Source organism: Cricetulus griseus, chromosome X (genome assembly GCF_003668045.3).
Source record: "Cricetulus griseus strain 17A/GY chromosome X, alternate assembly CriGri-PICRH-1.0, whole genome shotgun sequence".
NCBI lineage: Eukaryota > Metazoa > Chordata > Mammalia > Rodentia > Cricetidae > Cricetulus > Cricetulus griseus.
The window spans coordinates 1,550,790-1,573,106 of NC_048604.1; the positions used below are offsets into that span (position 1 = coordinate 1,550,790).

Sequence of the window (22,317 nt, forward strand, 5' to 3'; positions counted from 1 at the left end):
GTGAACTTGATATTCACAATTTATCACCATATTAAAAAGTAAACCCCGGAATTCCTACGTTTTTGGATAGCTATCCCTCACATACAGCAGCCCAGCCACTAGTAGGTTTCTTAGCTGGTGAGGCGAGCTGGCCATCTTGAGACTTTAAGACGTTTCTGAGCTATTTTCCTTTCTAGAACTTTCTGTCCAACAGGCCTGGAATGACTGTTTATTTCAAAGCCGGCCTGTAACTTGACTGCAGAGCCTGACTTAGGTAAGTTTCCGTTATAGTAGAATGTGTACTTTTTAAAAACTTTTGGTCTATGTTTTCCCATAAAAACGACACTGTTTATCTCAGAGACTTGGGATAACCTTTCACACCAGTAGGACACCCAGTAGTGTCCGGAGAGTCAGTAACATGGGAGTCCAAATTCAGTATCTTGACACAAAAGTTATGAGTTCCTCTGTAAGACCTCCAAAATTGTTATCCCAGTGCCACTGGACTTTGTTGTTCTTGTTAGGTTAAAAGGTATCTGCGTTTAAATTTTCAGTAGATGCTGCCTGATTTAGCGTGGTAAAGAATCTGAACTGATCCTATTTGCAGAATATGTGAGTATTCCTTTCTTTACATTCTCATAACTACTGGATATTATTAGCACTTTTAATTTTTGGCAATTTGATGGATAAGTGAATGGTATTTAATTAATGTTTTGATTCCCAAATTGATCACTTTATTTTTTAGTGTTCTTAATTTTTATATTTTTTATGTGTATGAATTTTTGCTTGAATATATGTATGTGCACCATGTATATGCCTGGTGCCTGAAGAAGTCAGAAGAGGACTTTGAATTCCCTGAAACAGGAGTAATGAATGGCTGTGAGCCACCTTTTGGGTGCTGGGTATCCAACCAAGGTCCTTTGTAAGAGCAGCAACTGCACTTAACCACTGAGCAATTTCTCCAGCCCTCTTCCAACCTTTTTTTCCTACCATTTTTTGTAAAATATTTGTTGTTCATTTGAAGTTTGGCCTATCTGAAGTATGTGATACTATCTTTTGATGTTTTATTTTAGTAAGGTTGTTCTTAGATTACCAATTTGTATGATTTCCTTAAATATGATGACAATTAGTCTTTATTACATATATTTAGTCTTTCCCCCTTAATCTATATCTGTTTTTAGTTTTTAATGGTAAGGAAGATTTTTTATTTTTAAGAAAAAGTGAAACAAAACCTAAATTTTATCTTTTTTTTTTGTTTCCATACAGTAGGTTATAAGAGGGTTTCTCTGTGTAGATCTGGCTGTCCTGGAACTCACTCTGTAGACCAGGCTGGCCTTGAACTCACATAGATCCATCTGCCTCCTGAGTGCTGGGCTCAAAAGCTTGTACCACCATGGCCTGGCAATGACATTTTGTTTTTTGTTTCCTTCCCACAAGAGTTTTTAAGGTAATAAAATATGTAAATCTTTTGTTCATGGCATTTAGGCCTGAGCATTGCTTAGAAAGTTCTTTTCTATTCAAAAACTGTAAAAATGTTTATTATATACTTTTATTTTTCTTTAGTTGTCCATTCAATTAATTTTATGTGTATGAGTGTTTTGCCTGCATGTATGTGTGTGCTTCACATGCATGACTAATGCCCAAGGAGATCAGAATAAGGGAACAGATCTGGAACCTGAGTTACACATGGTTGTGAGCCACCATGTGGGTGTTTGGAACTAAACCCACATCCTCTGTAAGAGCAACAAATGCTTTTAACTGCTAAGCATTCCTGCAATCCCCCTTATAAGATACTTTTAATACCGTTATGGTCACATTTCTTATGTTTAGTTCTTTATTCTGTCTGGATAATATTATTGTACATAAAGTAAAGTAGCATTCTACTTTTTTCAGTAGCATAAGACCCTAATTTAGTATTTTTCCCAAAATTTTCTTAGCTACTTTGCATTGTCTCTTCTAAACTTTGAAGTCAGTTAAGACTCACAAGATATTCTCGCTTGACTTTCTTTCTTTGGTTGGCTTCCTTTTGTCTTTATTTTGAGATAGGGTCTCACTGTGTGGCCCAGGCTGACCTTGAATTCTTTCTGCTGCCTCCCAAGTGATGGGATTGCAAGCATGTGTCACCATACATAGTATTATTTGATTTTTAGTTGTCATTTCATGGAATGTAGAAATTAGTATATATATGACTGGGATATTTATAATGCTAACAAATCTCTTCAAGATCATGATATGTAGCTATTTATAACTACATTTATTAACATCCTATTTTATATTTTCTTTTTTTTGTGGTGATGGAGATCAAACATTAGTCACATAAATTCCAGGTAAGCCCTCTATTACAGTTACACATTCCCAGCTCTTAAGAAAATCATTTTTAGTGTGTATGCATGTTTGTTTGTAGGTTAGAGGACAACTTTGTGGAGTTGCCTCTCCTACCTTTTTGTAGGTTTGGAGGATGGAACTCAGGTCTGTAGGCTTGCATGGCACGCACCTTTACCCACTAAGCAATCTTTATGGCTCCTCTTGTGGATTATTATTTTTAAAGACCTGGTATCAATAGCCTAGGCTGGCCTGGAAATGGAGATCCTCATGTCTCAGTTTCCCAAGTGCTGGGGTTACAGGTACCACTAGGCCATGCTTTCTTGTTTATATTTACACTGATATTATTATTATTGTTGTTGTCGTCGTTGTTGTTGTTATTTGGATTTTAGAGACAGGGTTTCTTTATGCGACAGTCCTGGCTGTCCTGGAACTCCTTTGTAGACATGGCTGGCCTTGAACTCAGAGGTGGTGTATGCCACCACTGCTTGGCTTACATTTATCATCATTATTATTTTTTGATTTTTCAAGACAGTGTTTCTCTTTGTATCTTTCGCTGTCCTGGAAATAATTCTGTTGACCATGCTGGCCTAGAACTCAGTGATTGACCTGCCTCTGCCTCCTGACTGCTGGGACTAAAGGTGTCAACCGCTATGCCTGGCTTTATAATAATAATTATATTATTATTATTATTATTATTATTATTATTATTATTATTACTATGTGTATGGAGTATATGTGTGTGTGCATGTTCGTGTGTTTGCTTGCTCAAACATGAATGCAGGAATATATATTCCATTGTGCATGTGTGAGTGTGAAAGGAAAACTTTCAGTAGTTGTTTCTTTCTGCTATAAGTTCCCAGTATCCAAGTTCGGTTGTCAGGCTTTGAAATAAGAACTTTTACCCACCAAGGCATCTCTGCCAACCCTTACCCTGATTTTTTGTTTTTAATTTCTTTCCTAATGATTTATTTATTTTAATTTCATATGTGTTGGTGTTTTGCCTGCATGTATGAGGGCGTTGGGTCCCCTGGAATTACAGACAGTTGTGAGCTGCCATGTGGTTGCTGGGAATTGAACCCAGGTCCTCTAGAAGTGCAGCCAGTGCTCTTAACTGCTGAACCATCTCTCCAGCCTCCTTTCTTTGCTATTTAAATAGCAGAAGCAGGAACAGTTTATTAAAGGACAGTATACTTCCAAGGGAGAGGAAGCAGGCCAGAATATAGAAAGTTTAATTCCTTTTCTTTTTTCTTTTGCTTTGTGTTTTGTTATTTTGTTTGTTTCCATTTAGATTGAACTTTTCTTCTCTCGATTTGAGACAGGATCTAATGTGGCCTATGTGGGCCTCAAGCTGGCTGAGGCCAAGGTTGAGCTTGAAGTTTGTTCCTCTGGCTTCCCCTTTTTGGAGGTGCTGGGATTAAAGGCCCATGGACCTCCATCACCTCATTTTATGCAATGCTGGGATCTAAGCCAGGATCTTTAATGTGCTAGATGGCCTCTCTGAGCAACACCCCCAGCACTTTTTTAGTTAATTATTTGTGTGGGGGGGCATTCAAGTGTTTTCGTATCATGCACAAAGTGGAGGTCAAAGGATAACTCAGTGGGAATCAGTTCTCTTCTACCAAGTAGGTTCCAGGAATAGAACTCAGGTCATCAGGCTTGATGCCAAGCATTGTTATCCTAGAAGCCATCTCATCAGCCTATTTTTTTAAAAAAATTATAAAATTTGTTATTATTTGTTATTATTGTGTGTGTGTGTGTGTGTGTGTGTGTGTGTGTGTGTGTGTGTGTGTGTGGTGTGTGTGGTGGTATGTATGAAAGTCAGAGAACAATTATGTGGAATCAATTCTTTTTGACACCTTTATGTGGGTTCTGCAGATTGAACTCAGATTGTCAGGTTTGCATAGCAACTGCTTTTACCCACTGAACCATCTTTCTGGCCCCTGTTTTGTTTGCTTTTTTTTGAGACAAGGTCTCACTATGTGTCCCTAAACTCCTGGGATTAGACTGAGTGGCTGGAAGTACATGTGTGTGCTCCCATGTCTGGTCCCTTTCTTTTTTCTAGACTAAGCAAGTTCCAGTTTTTCCTTCTTGATTATTTGAATGTTATATATTTGTTTTAGTTCTTCTAGTAGTTAGTGGTTACTTTTAAGTTTCTGTGTATGTATATGGTGTAGTATGTGTGGTATATATACATACATGTATGCACATACTAGTGCATACATGCAAAGACCAGAGGAGGCTGTCAAGTTTCCTGTTCTATCACTCTCCACCTTATTCTTTGATACCAGGTCTTTCAGTGAACCTACACTGGTGGACAGTAAGCCCAAGCAATCCTCTTTTTCCTACTCTCCCACAGCACTGGGGTTACAGGTACAAGTATGACTATTCCCAGTTTTTAGCATAGGTACCATGATCTGAAACCAGGTTCTCTTGTTTTATAGTTACCCACTGAGCAATCTCTCCAGGCCCTTAATTTTAATTCTTTATTTTTATTTTTCATTTTAAAAACAATCTTATTTTACATACCAATCCCAGTTCCCTTTCTTTCCTGTCCTCCCATTTCCCCACCATCTCCCCAACCCACCCCCCATCCACTCCTCAGGGAGAGTGAGGCCTCTCATGAGGGATCATCAAAGTCTGTCACATCATTTGGGGTAGGACCTAGGCCCTCCTCCATGTATCTTGGCTGAATAAGGTATCCCTCTATAGGGAATGGACTCCAAAAAACCAGTTCATGCCTTAGGGAGAATTACTGGTTCCACTGCCAGAGGCCCCATAGACTGTCCAAGCCCTTCAACTGTTGCCCATGTTCAGCGGGTCTAGTTTGGTCTTATGCAGGTTCCCCAGCTGCCAATCTAGAGGTAGTGAGCTCCCACTTGCTCAGGTCAGCTGTTTCTGTGGGTTTCCCTAGCAAGGTCTTGACCCCTTTGCTCATCACTCCAGCTACAACTGGACTCAAGGAGTTCCGGCTCAGTTTTTAGCTGTGGGTCTCTGTTTCTGTTTCCATTAGCTACTGGATGAAGGCTCTAGGATGGCATTTAAGATAGTCATCAATCTTATTCTAGGGGAAGGGCATTTAAGATAGCCTCTCCACTATTGCTTAGATTGCCAGTTGGTATCATCCTTGTGGATTTCTGGGAATTTCCCGAGTGCCAGGTTTCTCGTTAAGCCCTTAAGGGCTCCCTCTATATTAAGGTATCTCTTTCCTTGCTCTCCTTCTCTGTTCTTCACCCAACCAGCCCGCCCTGATCCTCATATTCTCCTCCCCCTCCTTCTCCCCTCCTCTCTCCTCCCTCCCTCCCCCTTCCCCATGCTCCCAATTTATTCAGGAGATCTTCTCCCTTTCCCCTTCTGGGGTGGTGATGGTCCATGAATGTCTCTCTTAGGGCCCTCCTTGTTTCCTATCTTCTCTGGTGGTGTGGATTGTAGGCTGGTTATCCTTTGCTCTATGTCTAATATCTACTTATGAGTGAGTACATACCATGATTGTCTTTCTGTGTCTGGGTTACCTCACTCATGATGGTTTCTTTGCCTGTGAATTTCAAAATGTCATTGTTTCTTATTGCTGAGTAGTACTCCTAGGCTGCTTCTAGGTTCTGGCTATTACAAATAATGCTGTTATGAACATAATTGTGCAAATGTCCTTGTGGTGTGAGTGTGCATCTTTTGGGTATATGCCTTAGAGTAGAATTGCTGGATCTTGAGGTAGACTGATTCCCATTTTCCTGAGAAACTGCCATACTGATTTCCAAATTGGCTGTGCAAGTTTGCACTCCCACCAGCAGTGGAGGAGTGTTCCCCTTTCTCCGCATCCTCCCCAGCATAAACTGTCATTGGTATTTTTGATTTTAGCCCTTCTGACAGGTGTAAGATGGTATCTCAGAGTTGTTTTGATTTGCATTTCCCTGATGGCTAAGGATGTTGACCATTTCCTTAAGTATCTTTCAGGCATTTGAGATTCTTCTGTTGAGAATTCTCTGTTTAGATTTATACCCCATTTTTTTTTATTAGTTCAAGTTAGGGAACAAGCTTGTTTCACATGTAAGTCCCTTCTCCCTCTCCCTCCCCTCACCCCCATCCCTCCCCCCCAAGCCTACCCCCACCCCATCCACCCACCACTCCCCAGGCAGGGTAGGGCCCTCAACGGGGGCTCTGCAAAGTCCACCAAATCTTCCTGTGCTGGTCCTGGGCCCTTCCCCATGTGTCCAGGGCCAAGAGTGTAACCGTTCATCCCACCTGTGGGATGGGCTCTCAAAGTCCCTTCTTGCACCAGGGAAAAATACTAATCCACCACCAGAGGCTCCCTGGAGTGCAGAGGCCTCCTTATTGACATCCATGTTCAGGGGTCTGGATCAGTCTTGTACTGGCCTCCCCGACAGAATCTGGGATCGATGTGCTCTCCCTTGTTCAGGCCAACTGTTCCTGTGGGTTTCTCCAACCTGGTACAGACCCCTTCACTCTTCATTCCTCCCTCTCTTCAACTAAATTCCCGATTTCAGCTCAGTGTATATCTGTGGATGTCTGTCTCTGCTTCCATCAGCCACTGGATGAGGGCTCTAGGATGGCATAAAGAGAAGTCATCAATCTCATTTTAGGGGAAGGGCTTTTAGGTTATCCTCTCCACCATTGCCTGGATTGTCAGATCGTGTCATCCTTTTAGGTCTCTGGAGATCTCCCTGGTTCCAGATCTCTTCTCGGACCTATAGTGGCTCTCTCTGATATGGTATCTTTCACCCTGCTCTCTCTCCTTTATTCTTCCGCCAACTCAATATTTCTGCCCCTCCATTTCCTCTCCTCTACTCCTCTTCTCTTGCTCTTATTGTAGCAGCTCCCTCCCCCCTACCCTCATGCTCCCAATTAGTTCAGGAGTTCATGCCCCTTCCATTCCTGGGGACCATTTATCCCTTAGAGTCCTTCATGTTTCCTAGTTTCTTTGGTGAAGAGGATTATAGGCTGGTAATCCTTTGCTCTATGTCTAAAATTCATATATGAGTGAGTACATACCATGTTTGTCTTTTTGTGATTGGGTTACCTCACTCAGGATGGTTTCTTCTAGTTCCATCCATTTGCCTGCGAATTTCAAGATTCCATTGCTTTTTTCTGCTGAGTAGTACTCCATTGTATACATGTACCACATTTTCTCTATCCATTCTTCAGTTGAGGGGCATCTAGGTTGTTTCCAGGTTCTGGGTATTACAAACAATGCTGCTATGGACATGGTTGAACATATGTCCTTGTTGTATGAACATGCCCTATTTGGGTATATACCCAAGAGAGGAATGGCTGGATCTTGAGGTAGACTGATTCTCATTTTTCTGAGCAACCGCCATACGGATTTCCAGAGTGGTCTTACAAGATCGCACTCCCACCAGCAATGGAGGAGTGTTCCTTCTTCTCTGCATCCTCTCCAGCATAGGTTGCCATTGGTATTTTTTATTTTAGCCATTCTGACAGGTGTGAGGTGGTATCTCAGAGTTGTTTTGAGTTGCATTTCTCTGATGGCCAATGATTTTGAGCACTTTCTTAAGTGTCTTTCAGCCATTTCAGATTCCTCTGTTAAGAATTCTCTATTTAGTTCTGCACCCCACTTTTTATATACCCCATTTTTAATTGGATTATTTGGTGTTTTGTTATCTAGTTTCTTGGGTTCGTTGTATATTTTGGAGACCAGCCCTCTGTCAGATGTGGGGCTGGTTAAGATCCTTTTCCATTCTGTAGGATAATGTTTTGTCTTGTTGATCATGTCATTTGCTTTACAGAAGCTTCTCAGTTTCAGTAGGTTCCATTTATTAATTGTTGCTCTCAGTGTCTGTGCTACTGGTGTTATGCTCAGGAAGTGGTCTCCTGTGCCAATTCATTTAAGGGTACTTCCCACTTTCACTTCTGTCAGGTTCGGTGTGGTTGGTTTTATGTTGAGGTCTTTGATTTACTTGGACTTGAATTTCGTACATGGCCATAGTTATGGATCTATTTACATTCTTCTACATGTGGACATCCAGTTATGTCAGCACCATTTGTTGAAGATGCTTTCTTTTTTCCATTTTATAGTTTTAGCTTCTTTGTCAAAAATCAGGTATTCATAAGTATGTGGATTGATATCAGGGTCTTTGATTTTATTTCATTTGTCCACTTGTCTGTATTTATGCCAATACCAAGCTGTTTTCATTAGTGTAGCTCTATAGTAGAGATTGAAGTCAGAGATGGTGATGCCCTGTTGTTGACTTCTTATAGGAAAGATGATGATGTAGCTCTTTCACCAGCTTCCTATCTCTCCAACACACATTTCATATTTGACCTTCTTGCACAGTGCACACTGATGGTTTCAGGTGCATCATTTCTAGGGGTTTACACAGTCAAATCATCAAATCTAAGGGAACACTAGTCACAAATTAATAATTAGTGTGATTTATTTTCTTTCCTTGTCTAACATTTTCCTTGGAGTCAATATTTGTACTCCCATCTGGTTGTTCTCTATTACCTGTGTCAAGTTCAGCACTACTATCAACTGTAGATGTAAAAATCTTCTACCCATGTGTTAAAAGATGTCTGGCATTCTACTCACTTGATTCCCATGAGTTCTCTGAAGGAACTTTGTTTGTGTGTATGTATGTGTGCAGGCTAGGAGTAGATGTCAGAATGCCTTCCTCTATCTCTACCTTATATTTTTATAACTTTTATTTAATACTTATTTTATGTATATGAATGTTTTGCCTGCCTATATGTATGTGCACCATATGCATGCCTGGTACCAGAGGAAAGCTGAAGAAGGCATCAGATCCACTGGAACTAGAGTTAAGGATATTTATAAGCCACCATGTGGGTCCTATGAAACATACCCTGATCCTCTGAAAGAGCAAGAAATGCTTTTAAACATTGAGCCATCTCCTTAGCTTCTCCCACTAACTAACTAACTAACTAACTAACTAACTAACTAACTAACTAACTAACTAACTAACTTACTTTCTTTGTCTTCCTTCCTTTCTCTCTTTGTCTCCATCCACCCCTCCCTCCCTCCTTCCCTCTCTCCCACCCTCTCTCTCTCTCTCTCTCTCTCCCTCCCTCCCTCTATCTCTCTCTCTCCCTCCTTCTCTTTCTTTAAAGACAAGGTCTTTCACTGAACCTGGAGCTCACCAATTAGGCTACGGGGGCTGGCCAATGAGCCACTGGTACTCTCCTGTTTCCACCCCCCAGTACTGGGATTACAGATGTTGGGGATCCAAACTCAGGCCCTCAATTTACCCACTGAACCATCTCCCCAGCCCAACGGAGCCTTTAATTTGCTTTCCAGACCTGCTGCCCAGTTGTGAGCACAAGCTTCCCTTGGTCATCTGGGAAATAGAAAACGATGTTTGCTTCTGTCCCTCCTCCTTTCCCTCTCCATCCCTCCATCCAGTACCCTGTTTCCTAAATCCCTTGTTCATTGTGGTGGTCTACTATATGTGTCATAAAAATCAGGAAAAATATTGTAGAGGAAGCAAACTATTTGCATTCTTTCATGCCTGAAAATGTTTCACTGTACATTCACAGTTAGAGCTGGGAATGTAAGTAGCAAGTTCTACCTCATATGAGGCCCCAGGTTCAATCCCTAGAATGGGAAAGAGTGGAAAGGAAAGTAGAGGCAGGAGGAGACAACAGAAAAGAAGTCAAAGGAAAAGGGAAGGGAGAAAAGGAAGGAAAGGGAAAAGAAGAGTCCTTAATTCAGATAATTGTTTTGTTATAAAATAAATTCTAAGTTGGAAATCATTTATCTTTCAAGCTTTGAAGGCATTTATTCACCACCTTCTAATTGTGCTGAGAAGTCTGAAGACATTCTGACTTCCAATTCTTTGAATCTGACTTGATTTGTTTTTCTCCAACAGCATATCTCTTATTACCGGTATTGAAGATATTATTCAGCCATATTCTTGATTATATTGATGCTATCGAGAAGTCATATTGCGGTCTAAAAGTCATGGTTTTAAAGGTAATATGTTTCCCCCCTCTAGTTTTAATATCTTGTCTCTTGATACAGATATATTTTTGAGTTTGTTTTTTCCATTTGAAATTTATTAAGCTTCTTAATGTGTGGATCTGTGACATTCATTAGTTCTAAAAAGCTCTTATGGATTATCTCTTCAAATATTCATTTTATTTTCTCAATCTGGTACAGTGAGAAGATTTTTGTTAGACCTCCTCATCCTGTCTTCTGTTTCTACTTCTAAAAGTTTGTATTTCTTTATATTTCTGTGCTGGATTCTGGATACCTTTTTATCTCTGTTTTATTATTTACCAGCTTTATCTAATCATATAAAATCTGCTATTAAATCCATCTATTGAACACTTAAAACATTTTTTAAAATTGCAGAATCTGGAATATGCACATAAAGGTGCAGAAAACGTAAACATATATCTTAAGAAATACTTATAAGTAATTGTAGTCTCCACCTCCCTTACAGTCACAACCACCTTCAGGAAAAGCATCCTCCTAATGCTTATACTACTCATGACTAGGCTTTGCCTTTAGAGTTTGTCACCTATATAGACATCCCTATACAATATCCCTACATTTTGCATGCTCTTAAAATTTATCCAAACAGAACCAAATACAATGTGATATTTTCTGTTCCATATTATGCTTGTAAGATTCCTTCATATTTCTCAAGGATGTGGTTTTATTTCCTTTGTTATATAGTAGTTTATTGTCCTCGTTTGACTCCCTGCCTATTTTTGTCTCATTAATTCTTAGGAAATAATGTGTGAGACAAGTGATTTCATGAATGGATAAACCTGTTAGCATAGAAATTTCTCTACCTACCATCTTCCCAGAAGTAGCAATACAGCCATATGGATTAATAGGAATAATCTTACTGCTACTTTATAAGAACAGCCTCTAATAAATGAGACATAACTGGTAATTCTTGGAAGAGATAATAGGAAGAGAGGTTCAAGGCCAGGTGAGGGAGATGTAGAGGTCAGATTCTACCCACCTGAGGTTTGTAGTAGGGTACCAGCAAGAAGTTAGGTGTTGAAAAGGAAGGAGTTGGGGGCCTAGAAAATGAACTCCACCTCCCCACAGTCTGTTTTGGGCCCATCTTGAATATACAAACCTTGTATACATCACTGTCTATGCACACATGTATTTTTGTGAAGTGAATTCATACATGCTCATATCTTCTATTTGAAGCTCACAAAGCATATGTTACATGTTTTATTATTTCCCAATGTAGGTGGAAAGCACGAAGAGCTCAAGTGCAACCTTGCCCCCCAATGTACCCTCCTACAGGTCTCTGTCCTCCTCCCATGAGGATTACCCTAGCAGTCACACTAGCTTCTCAGATGGTGAGCTTGCCCGGAATGTGAGGGAAGGTGTCAAGCATCGAATCTTCTACCTCTCAGAGCAGCTGAGAGTGGAGAAGGCCAGTAGGGATGAGAATACTATGAGCTACCTCAAGCTAGTATCCAAAGCTGACCGACACCAGGCCCCACATATCCGGCAGGCCTTTGAGAGGGTGAACCAGCGCACCTCTGCCACTATTGCTCACATAGAACGAAAGCTCTATCAGTGTCACCTGCAGCTGAAGGAGCTGGAAGAGGGCTGCAGCCCTACAAGCTCAGTGCTAAAAGTGAGCAGTGGTGTGGACGGCCATAAGCAACCTGGTGAGAAGGTCTCATATTCCAAGTTGTCCAAGCCAGGGGGGGAAGATAGCCTGCCCATCGATATAGCTAGGCCCTACACTCTGGAGAGTCACTTGTCAGGCATGCAACAGAGGAAATTCTCAGACAAAAAGTATGTGGCTCAGCAACGAAAGCTGATGTTGCAGAAGATGAAGGAAGAACTGACAGAAGCCAAGAAAGTCCATGTTGGTCTTCAGGTCTCCCATCAAAGCCTCAAGGAAAGTCATGTGACTAATGTGCGGGAGGTACTGGAGTCCCTCCAGGAAAAGAAAGCCAGGTGAGGAAAGCCCCCTTTTACACCTTGGCTCTTAAGACAAGAGATAATTTGAGATCCACCCATATGAAGGGTTGAGAAGGAGCCAGGAAAAGAGTCAAGGTGAAGGTAGGTGAGAAGAGCAGGTTTGTAATTTCTCTTTAGTGGCTGTTGCCTACAGTGGAATGAGTAGTTCTTTTCCTGACGCTCTACACCAACCTTTGTCCCTTGCTGGTTAAATAGTCTGTAGCTAGGGTGCCTGCTAGGAAGTCTGCTTTGGTGCAATGCAACAACAGAGGCAGCCAGGTGCAGTGGGAGCCTGGCAGACTGCTAGCATCAGAGAGATAATGTCCCTATGTCCCATTTGCTAGGGCAATTTTCCGGGACCCAAGTCTGAACTGAAGTATAATGTCAAGCACTGGATGTATTGGATACTCAGTTTAAAAGTGACTATGTTTTGTGAGTGCTTTCTCATCAGTACGCTATGGCTTAATTTTTTTCCTCTAAGACAAAACAGGGGTCCAACAACTTAAAAAGAGGCAAGATAGGCATTCACTATGTACTGATTTTAAGGCCAGCCTTCAATACATAGTGAGACCCTGTCTCAAAACAACAGCAGACAACAAAAACATAAATCTAATCTTTAATGGGTCCATTCCATTCCTTTTGTACTCCTCTGGTTCCCTACCAGCCTTGGGTACCTTGATTCCTTTCATAGCACCGTCATCATAGTCATTGATAAATTAATATAAATACACTCAACAGCCTAGCACGAGAGGGAGGAGTTAATTCAAGAGTCTCAGCATATTCATGAAAATAAGGACTCTGCCTACACATATGAGGAGAACACAAATGGGAACTTTCATATTGGGTTTTCCCAGAGACTCCTAGGAGCATTTATGTAATCTAAGAATCTGTAAGGGAAAATACATGAGCATTATAAAGCAGCCTGTCATTAAGTAAGCTAGCCACTGAGAAATACAGGTTTCACTATTATTATTATTATTATTATTATTATTATTATTATTATTATTTTGAGTTTTCAAGACAGGGTTTTTCTGTGTACCTTTGTAGACCAGGCTGGCCTCGAACTCACAAAGATCTGCCCAACTCTGCCTCGCAAGTGCTGGGATTAAAGGTGTGCACCACCACTGCTCTGCTTACTATTATTATTTTTATTGTATATATTTATAGACAATTTTATTTCTATTTTCATTTCATATATATACATGATTTTATGCATTTTTAGGTTTTTATTTATTTTATTTTCTTTGTTTTTTTCAGACAGGGTTTCTCTGTGTAGCTCTGGGTGTCCAGAAAGTCACTCTGTAGACCAGGCTAGCCTCAAACTCACAGAGATCCGCTTGCCTCTGCCTGCCAAGTGCTGGGATTAAAGGTTTGCACCAACACTCAGCCCAGTTTTTAGTTGTTTTTCTTTTGAAAAACTTCCTTACTGATGATCCCCATAGTATCTGGGACTAGTTTACATTCCAGCCAGCAGTATAAAAGGAGTCCTTTTTGTCCACATCCTCACCAACATTTGTTACTTGTTTTGGTTTTCTGACAGTCATTTAGGTTGCAGTGTACTTCTGATTTGCATTGAGGTGGAACACTTTTATGTTTGTTGGCTGTTTATATTTCATCTTTTCAGAGCCATATGTCTATTTCATTAATCAATTTATTGAGTTGATTTTTGTAATATTTTACATTTATGTACTTTATGTGTGTATGTGTGCATGTGTGTACAGCACACATGTGGAAGTCAGCAGACAATTTTCAAGAGTTGGTTCTCTCCTTCCCAAGAGATCTAACAGGAAAGTGCTTTCTCACCAGCCCCAGTTGAATTGTTTGATTTCTTTTAAGTTTTTTTTTTTAAGAATTCTTTGTAGGCTAGGTGGTGGTGACATACACTTTTAATCCTGGCACTTGGGAGGGAGAGGAAATCGGATCTCTGTGAGTTAGAGAACAGACTGGTCTACAGAGTGAGTTCCAGGACAGCCAGAGCTATTACACAGAGAAACCCTGTCTCAAAAACAAAAAAAAAACATTGTATATTGCAGATAATAATTATCTGTCATATGTATATCTAGTAAAGATCTCCCATTCTATAGGATATCTCTTCATTCAGTTACTCTTTCCTTTCTGTATAGAAACCTTTTAATTTTAAGAAGCTCTATTTGTCAGTTGTTTACATTATCTATTATTTCCAGAGTTATTATGGTCTTATTCAGAAAGATCTTGACTATGCCTACATCTAAAAGCGTTTTCTTTACCCTTTCCTTTTGTAGTTTCAGGTCTTACATTTCATCCATTTGAGATTGATTTTTTTTACTGGGTGGGAAATAAGAACCCAGTTACATTAATTTTCACAGCACTATTTGTTGAAGAGGCTTTTTTCTAACTTTTAAAAAAAATTTTGTCAAAAATCAGATGTCTATAACTGCATGGGTTTATATCTGGGTCTTTTATCCTATTCTATTGATCTATATATCTGTTTCTGTGTGGTTACCATGCTGTTTTTCTTACTATAGCTCTGTAGTGCATGACATATAAAATCAGGTGTGGTGATACCTTCAAACATAATTCTTTTTGATCAAGATTGCTTTGGCTATGTGGGGTCTTTCATACTTCCATATAAATCGGGAGATAGTTCAGTGGGTAAAGTACTTGCTGTTCATGTATGAAGGCCTGAGTTCAGATCCTCAGCACCCAGATAAAAATCTGGGCATTGTGGTGCGTTCCTATAACTCCAGATTTGGGGAAAGAGAGACAGAAGAATCACTAGGGCTTGGTGGCTAGATAGTGTTACAAAAATCAGTGGGTTCTAGGTTCAGTGACAGACCCTGTTTTCTAATTTATTTTCTGTTTCTATAAAAACAGGAACTGGCCAAAACTACCCTAGAGGAAGGAAGATATTTCTTTGGCTTACATTTCCAGGTCACACATTGAGGAAAGTCAGGGCAGGAATTCAAGGAGGAGTTTAAAGCAGAAACCATGAAAGAATTCTGCTTATTGGCTTGTTTGAAGACTTATGCTTCACTTTCTTTCTTTCTTTCTTTCTTTCTTTCTTTCTTTCTCTCTCTCTCTCTCTCTCTCTCTCTCTCTCTCTCTCTCTCTCTCTTTCTTTCTTTTTTTTTGGTTTTTCGAGACAGGGTTTTTCTGTGTAGCTCTGGCTAACCTGGAACTCACTCTGTAGACCAGGTTGGCCTCAAACTCACTGAGATCAACCTGCCTCTACCTCCCTGAGTACTGGGTGTACACCACCAAAGCCCGGCTCCACTAGCTTTCTTTTTCTTTTAAAAGTATTTTCTGTGTATGGATGTCTTGCTTGCACGTATGTCTGTGTACCGTATGTATGTAGTGGACAAGGAGGTTAGAAGAGGGCATCAGATTCCCTGGAACTAGGTTGTGAACTATTAAGTGGTGGCTGGCAATCAGACCGTGGGTCCTCTGGAAGAGCAGCCCGTGCTCTTAACCATTGAGCCATCTCTCCAGCCCCTACCAAGATTCTTTAAACTAAATGTCCTGCAACATTTAACAAAATTAAATTGTACCCAAAAGGAGCTATTTTTTTTCTGACAGGAGTTCCTGTATCTAAGACTGGCCCCAAACTTGCTTTGTAGCTGAAGATGATCTTGAGTTCCTCTTTTTTGATTTAATTTTTTTTTATTTTAGAGACACTCGTATTTACATATCCATACCCCCCATTCCCTCACCCTCCCATCCTCCCGTGTTCCTCACCAAGATCCCCCAACCCACCCCCATCACCTCTCCAGCTGTAGTGAGGCCCTCCATGGGGGACCATCAAAGTCTGTCATATCATTTGGAGGAGGGCCTAGGCCCTCTTTGCTGTATCTGGGATGCAACAGTATCCCTCCATAGGGAATGGGCTCCCAAAGTCCATTTGTGCTCTAGGGATAAAGACTGGTTCCACAGTTAGAGGACCCATATACTGTCTTGGCCTCCTAGCTGACACCCACATTCAAAGGGCTTGGCGTGGTCCAATGCTGGTTCCCCAGCTTTACGACTGGGGTCTCCATGCTCTCACTAGGTCAGGTCAACTGTTTCTTCGGGTTTCTCCAGTACCTCTACACCACATGTAGCTACAGTTTCTGGAATGTTTATCATTGTAGCTGTTTTTCCCTTCTAATTCTGTCTTAAGTTATCTGTTAAGAGTGGCCCTAAACCAGGTGTGGTTGTACACACCTGTAATCCTAGAATTCAGACACAGACAAGATAATCACTTTGACTTTGAGGCCAGCTGGGGCAACATAGCATGGCTAAAAATGAAACAAAACAAAAGCAAGAGTGGCCATAAGCTAAAATATCTAGTCTCTAGGAGATGTTAGGGTTCTTATGTCAGGAAATACCTAAGGAGAAGATGAAACTAAATTTAGCAGGAAGCAGAAGAGATTGATTACTCATAGGTGAGAGGTACTGACTGGAAGTAGCAGGGAGCCAGCCTCTGGCACTGTAAGATGATTGGTACAAATGGGATCTATATAGCAGATGCCAATAGCACCCTGCCTACCATCTGTTCCTTTTGTAGCCATCACATAATACTCCAATTTGGTGGCTTGAAATAACATAAATTTATTCTTTCATAGTTTTAGAGTGTAGACTTCTAAAATTAATTTTACTAGGCAAGGTTGCACTGTCTTATTTGGTTCCTAGTGGTTGTTACATACCATAATTTGTGGTCACATCTTCAAGGCTGGAATCTTCAAATCACTTTTCCTTCCCCTGTTTCTCCTCTCTACTTCTCTCTCCTTTTCTCCTCTCTTTTCACTTCATGTTTCCCTGTTTTGACTTTTGAGACATCGCCTCACATTTCTCAGACTGGCCTTAAACTTACTATGTAGCTAGGGATGACCCTGAACTTCTGGTCCTCCCATCTTCACCTGCCAAGTTTTGGGAATAGATGAGTGTACCACTACACATGGCCCATCAAAGTTCTTGCTTCTTTGTCTTCACAAGGCCTTTTCAATGTGTATTTAATTTCTATCTGCCTAAGACTGCATGGGGACTAGAGATATAGCTTTATGGTAGAGCACTTGCACATTACACACAAACCCTGGATTCCATCCCCAGCACTACACACAAAGATAAATAATACTTGTGATCACATTTACAGCCCACCAGCATAGTCTCCACATCTCAATATCCTTAACTTTATCATTTCTAGAAAGACTCTTTTAAAATTATTTTTTAAATTTAAATGAAAAACAACCTTATTTTCCATACCAATCACAGTTCCTTCTCCATCCTTCTTCCCACTCCCCTCTAGAAAGACTCTTTTGGGGATTAAACATGGCTATGTTTTAGGGAAACCATTTTTAGCCTACCAGTTCTCCTCACCTTGTGACAAGCAATGATGTCTCCAGACATTTCCAAATATTGCATGGAAAACAAATTGCCCTGAGAACCATTATCCTAAGTACATGAGAACAGTGGGCTCTCTATAATCCACAATCATTCTCCATGAATTTTCTGGCTTCCTCACCCTGGAGTGCTGCTAGGGGTTGATTTACTAGTTACTTTTTCTGTTGTGGTGATTAAAAAAAATCTTGACTGCCAGGCATTGGTGGCGCACGCCTTTAGTTCCAGCACTCGGGAGGCAGAGGCAGGCAGATCTTTGTGAGTTCGAGGCCAGCCTGGTCTACAGAGCCAGTGCCAGGATAGGCTCCAAAGCTACACAGAGAAACCATGTCTCAAAAAAACAAAAAAAAAATCTTGACCAACTCAAGGGAGAAAAAGCTTATTTTGGCTCACAGTTGGAGGGTAAAGTTCATCATTTCAGGGAACTCATGGCAGGAGGAGCTGAAGGCCACCCACAGCCAGGAAGCAAAGAATGATGAATGTGCCTGCTCAGTTAACTTTCATATTTTAATAGTTTTTGTTACGTTTATTTATTTCTACGTGTATATGAGCGCATGTGGAGGTCATAGGAAAACTTTCAGGAGTCAGTTCTCTCCTACCATGTGGAATTGAACTTAGGTGGTCAGACTTGGCAGCAATTGTCTTTACCTGCAGAGTCATTTACTCCTATTTTATTTCTAAAGTATATCTTTTCTGGGCATAGAATTCTTGGTTAGCATTTATTTCTTTGAAATACTATACATTTGGAAAACAATCCATTCTGGGTTCTCTTGTTTGAATTGAAAAGGTTGTATTAATATCACTGAATGAGAGTAAAGGCCATGACAAAAATTTTTGGTTAAATTAGACAACTTTTATTTTCTGTTAGACAGGGCTGTCTCCCTAAAGCAAGGGTTGAGAGAATAGCATTGAATATAAGAGAAAATGGGGCTTATATAGCTCAAAAACTTCAAGGCTAGGGGGTTTATAAGTTCAATGGGACTTGTCAGAACAGCTCAAAACTTTTTGACAGAACATCTTATCTTACCAGGGAGGAGGTCAGAGTGTGGTTAGAATATAGGACGTGGAATATGTCAATTCCAGAAAACGGGTAAACTCTTTCATGTGACTGCCATCCCACATACTTTATTGGATTCTATCAGTCCCCAGACAGAAAACTGATGAGTTGTTTCCATCCACCTTCATGACTTCCTAGCCACCCACTTCACCCTCGGTCTTCATTTTTCCAGCCTTCACTCTACTCCTCTCCTATAATCACCTGCCTCATGCTCCTAAGTGATGTTCTTCCTAGTCTGTCAATACTATCTCTATTGCCTATGTCATTATTTAGTTATATTTGATGCTTGTTATCATTATGCCTTTTTACAAAGAGTTTCTAACCTGGGCTCCTAGGTGAGTTAACTATTGTGGGACTTCTTCTTTTACATGACTCTCCCCTTACTCCCTATGGCTTTACTTTGTACCTTGGCTTGGGGTGACACTGTAGCAACCATGCCTGTCCTACATAAGCCCTCTGTATCTAGCTTTCAGTCTTCGACTTCCTCCAGGGTGAAAGCCATTGAGTTCTAATTTAACATGCCAATAGCCAGTTCTCAGAAATGGCCAAGAATGTACCTTTGAAATAAATTATTTTTATTAGACAGGGTGAGGTTTATTTTATTTTGACTGCTTATGATACTAGAGATTGAATCCAGGGCTTAGCCATGCAAGAGTGTGACTCGCCTCCCTGACCTCACAGGGTGGCAACCCTGCCTTCTATGGTTTTCATGGAGGAGTCACCAATTCTAACTCAGGTCAAACTTTCCTCTGCTCTGCTTGCAATGAAAGGATCAAAGAGTCCTCTTTGGTAGCCTGGCTTCTGTTCTTTGGCATGTCCTTTATGGGGTCCAGATGAGGAACTTCAAAAAAGTTTTTCTGTTGTAAATCAAATATTAACATTTGCCACACATTTCCTTCAAATCTTTTTTTGTTGATAAAGAAATAAAACTTCAAAAGATTCAGTTGTATAGGTTAGGGATGTAGTTCAATGGTCAGATGCTTGCGTAGGCTCCACTTTTCATCCTCAGTAACACACACACACACACACACACACACACACACACACACACACAGAGAGAGACAGAGAGAGATATATTCAGAGGCACTCTCCTTGTACCTCTTCAGGTTCTTTGTCTGACCTCACTACCCTCAATGGGGTGCTAATCTTTTCCTTGCATGCTATAACACCTTCTTATTTATGTTTGTATACATAACAGGTAGTATATTTTGCATGTATTTTTGAACATCTGTGTTGAGATATAATTTGCATGTCATAAAATGCACCATTTTAATTGCATTTCAATGGTTTTCATTAAATTAACTGAGTTGTGTGACCATTAGTACAATCCCATGTTTGCTTTCAATTGAATAACTTTATTGAGTTATAATTCACATCCCATTCATTCAATCCATTTAAACTATACAATTTATCTTGGCTTAGTGGCACATGCCTGTAATCCCAGCATTCAGGAGGCAGAGGCAGGGGGATTGCAAGTTCAAAGCTAGCCTGGACTACAGTGTGAAATTCTGTTTCTCCTCCCAAATGTATACAATTTTAGTAGGGTTTTAGTATATTCACAGTTAATCTATTATCTAATTTCACTTTTTATTATCCCTGAAAAAATAAACCCTATTATCAGTCATTCCTTGTCACTCTGATTCTCAGCCCCTGGTACCCACTCATCTGTTGCATACAAATGGAACTTTACTCAGTGTGGTCTTTTGTGACTGTCCATGCTCTATAATACAGATACATTTATGGAATAACTACTGCATCCTCTACACTGCTCCTGAGAATGTTTTGGGGATTTGATAGCATATACAGATAGCTTAAATTTTCTTTTCTATACTTTCTAGTCTATGGCACATTTGGTAAAACTCTTTCCCTCCCCTTCCCTCTTTCCATCTCTCCCATTTCTTTCTCTCTCTGCTTCTTTCCTCTCTCCTGAAGCTCCTGTCCACAGACGGTCATCTCCTCCCTTCTTCATTCCCTCCCTCCAATAAAAAAACACTGCATGAAAGCTCTGTCACAAGATGGCATCTCTCTCCCTCGCCATTTTTTCAAACAACAACGTTGCTAGAGAATAATTGTAAATAAAATCTATCGGTATAAGTATTCCCAGGCAGAGGTAGAGGAGGCAGCCATCTTTGACTGAATTCTAGTGGGGGGCATGGTGGGGGTAGTAAATCCAGCTGCAGGATGCTCTCTGCCAGCATGAGCTCCAAAATAAGCTACAGAGAGAATGTTACTTTGTCTCTTGCTTTCTAGACAATCACTGATGGAAGAACAGGTGAATGATCACTTGCAGAGATACTTGGATGAGATTTGCCACCTCAAACAGCATTTGGCATGCACTGAAGAGAAAATGGCCTATTTGTCCTATGAAAGAGCCAAAGAAATATGGGTGAGATCCTCAGGGAGAAAAGGGCTATGGGGGAATGAGTTAATCTATGTGTATGCTCCCAAGGCAAGAGAAGATCTAGCTGTGCCAACGCTGAAGCAAAGGTACAGCGGTAACCTGTACCTTTGCTTTAGAACCAGCACTGTATACTTTGCATGTCTCTGTGAGTTGCTTTGTGAACTTTTGACTGTCTTCTTATCCTGTAGGAGCAATCACTGAGCCATAGCCTGGAGTCTGTGACCTACAGATCAGGGGTAAAGCCTAACAAACCCAAGAGATGCTGAGGTGTTTGCATTGCTAGTAGAGGGAAAGCTTCTTTGGGTCTAGCTTTCTGCCCCTTAGTTCTTTCCACATTCATAGCTCCTACTGCTGTCCCTGATTAACCCTTTCCCACCCAGGTCCTCAGACTCAGCAGTAGATAAGGACCAGGAGCCATTAGCCTAGCACTTCACAGCAAATGTCTTGTCTCCACTGTGCATGTCCTAGTTCTCTCTATCTCTCCTAAAAGATTCAACTCATCAGGTATGATGGCACAGGCCTTTAATCTCAGGATTTGAGAGGAAGAGGCAAGTAGATCTCTGAATTTGAGAACAGCTTTGTCTTCATAGCAAGTTTCAGGTCAGCTTGAACTACATAGTGAGATCTTGGCTTGAATAAATAAATAAAAAAGAAAAAAAGATAAAACAGGAAAAAAATTCATGTCAACAGTACTTCTTGAATACCCATAAGCAAATACATTACTAAATTAGATAAGCACATTTCTGTTTTGACTTCTGGTGACTATATATGTTTGTTACCTATAGGATGTAATGGAGACTTTCAAGAGCAGAATAACCAAGCTAGAAACTCAACAGCAAGCTACCCAACTGGAGATGATGGCCAGCCTCAGAACCCGTCCCAAGGACTTTTTGTTCAGATTCATAAGCCTGCTTCTCACACTGACCACTGTCCTCTTGGTCTTGGTCTCTACCTTGTGTTCTTGCCCCTTGCCTCTGCTCAACTCACGCTTGCGCACATTCACTGTGTTCGTGTTGATTGGCCTTGTGTCCTTGGCTTGGCAGAAGCGGCATATCATCTCCATCATGGACTGGCAGGCTTGGGTCCCCTTCAAGTGGAGACCAGACTTCAAGGATGCTAAACCTCCATTAGATGGACAGTGAGAGGCAAGGAGTCTAATACACCTGAATATGTTCATTTCCATATGTTGAGGGCATTCAGTAAGCCTTCCCTAGAGAACTACTTTGTTGCTGTCACTTTCTTAATTCTGTAACCACCAGTCCAGTGAGATAC

At 40.7% G+C, this 22,317-nt stretch overlaps 1 protein-coding gene across 1 annotated transcript; it reads left to right on the plus strand.

The window, feature by feature from the left end:
- Positions 1-10,252: 10,252 nt before the first annotated feature.
- On the plus strand, positions 10,253-22,187 carry Tex28 (testis expressed 28). The gene is made up of 4 exons (XM_027432430.2): positions 10,253-10,264; positions 11,508-12,232; positions 20,895-21,030; positions 21,831-22,187. Exons 1-4 carry the CDS (start codon positions 10,253-10,255, stop codon positions 22,185-22,187), a joined length of 1,230 nt encoding a protein of 409 aa, XP_027288231.1.
- Positions 22,188-22,317: the final 130 nt, after the last annotated feature.

What these genes read in the sequence shown, in the direction of transcription:
- Tex28 (XM_027432430.2), top strand. An exon ending in CTCCAGGAAAAGAAAGCCAG is followed by an intron (nt 12,233 to 20,894) that starts GTGAGGAAAGCC and finishes CTTGCTTTCTAG; the next exon opens with ACAATCACTGATGGAAGAAC. An exon ending in AAAGAGCCAAAGAAATATGG is followed by an intron (nt 21,031 to 21,830) that starts GTGAGATCCTCA and finishes TGTTACCTATAG; the next exon opens with GATGTAATGGAGACTTTCAA.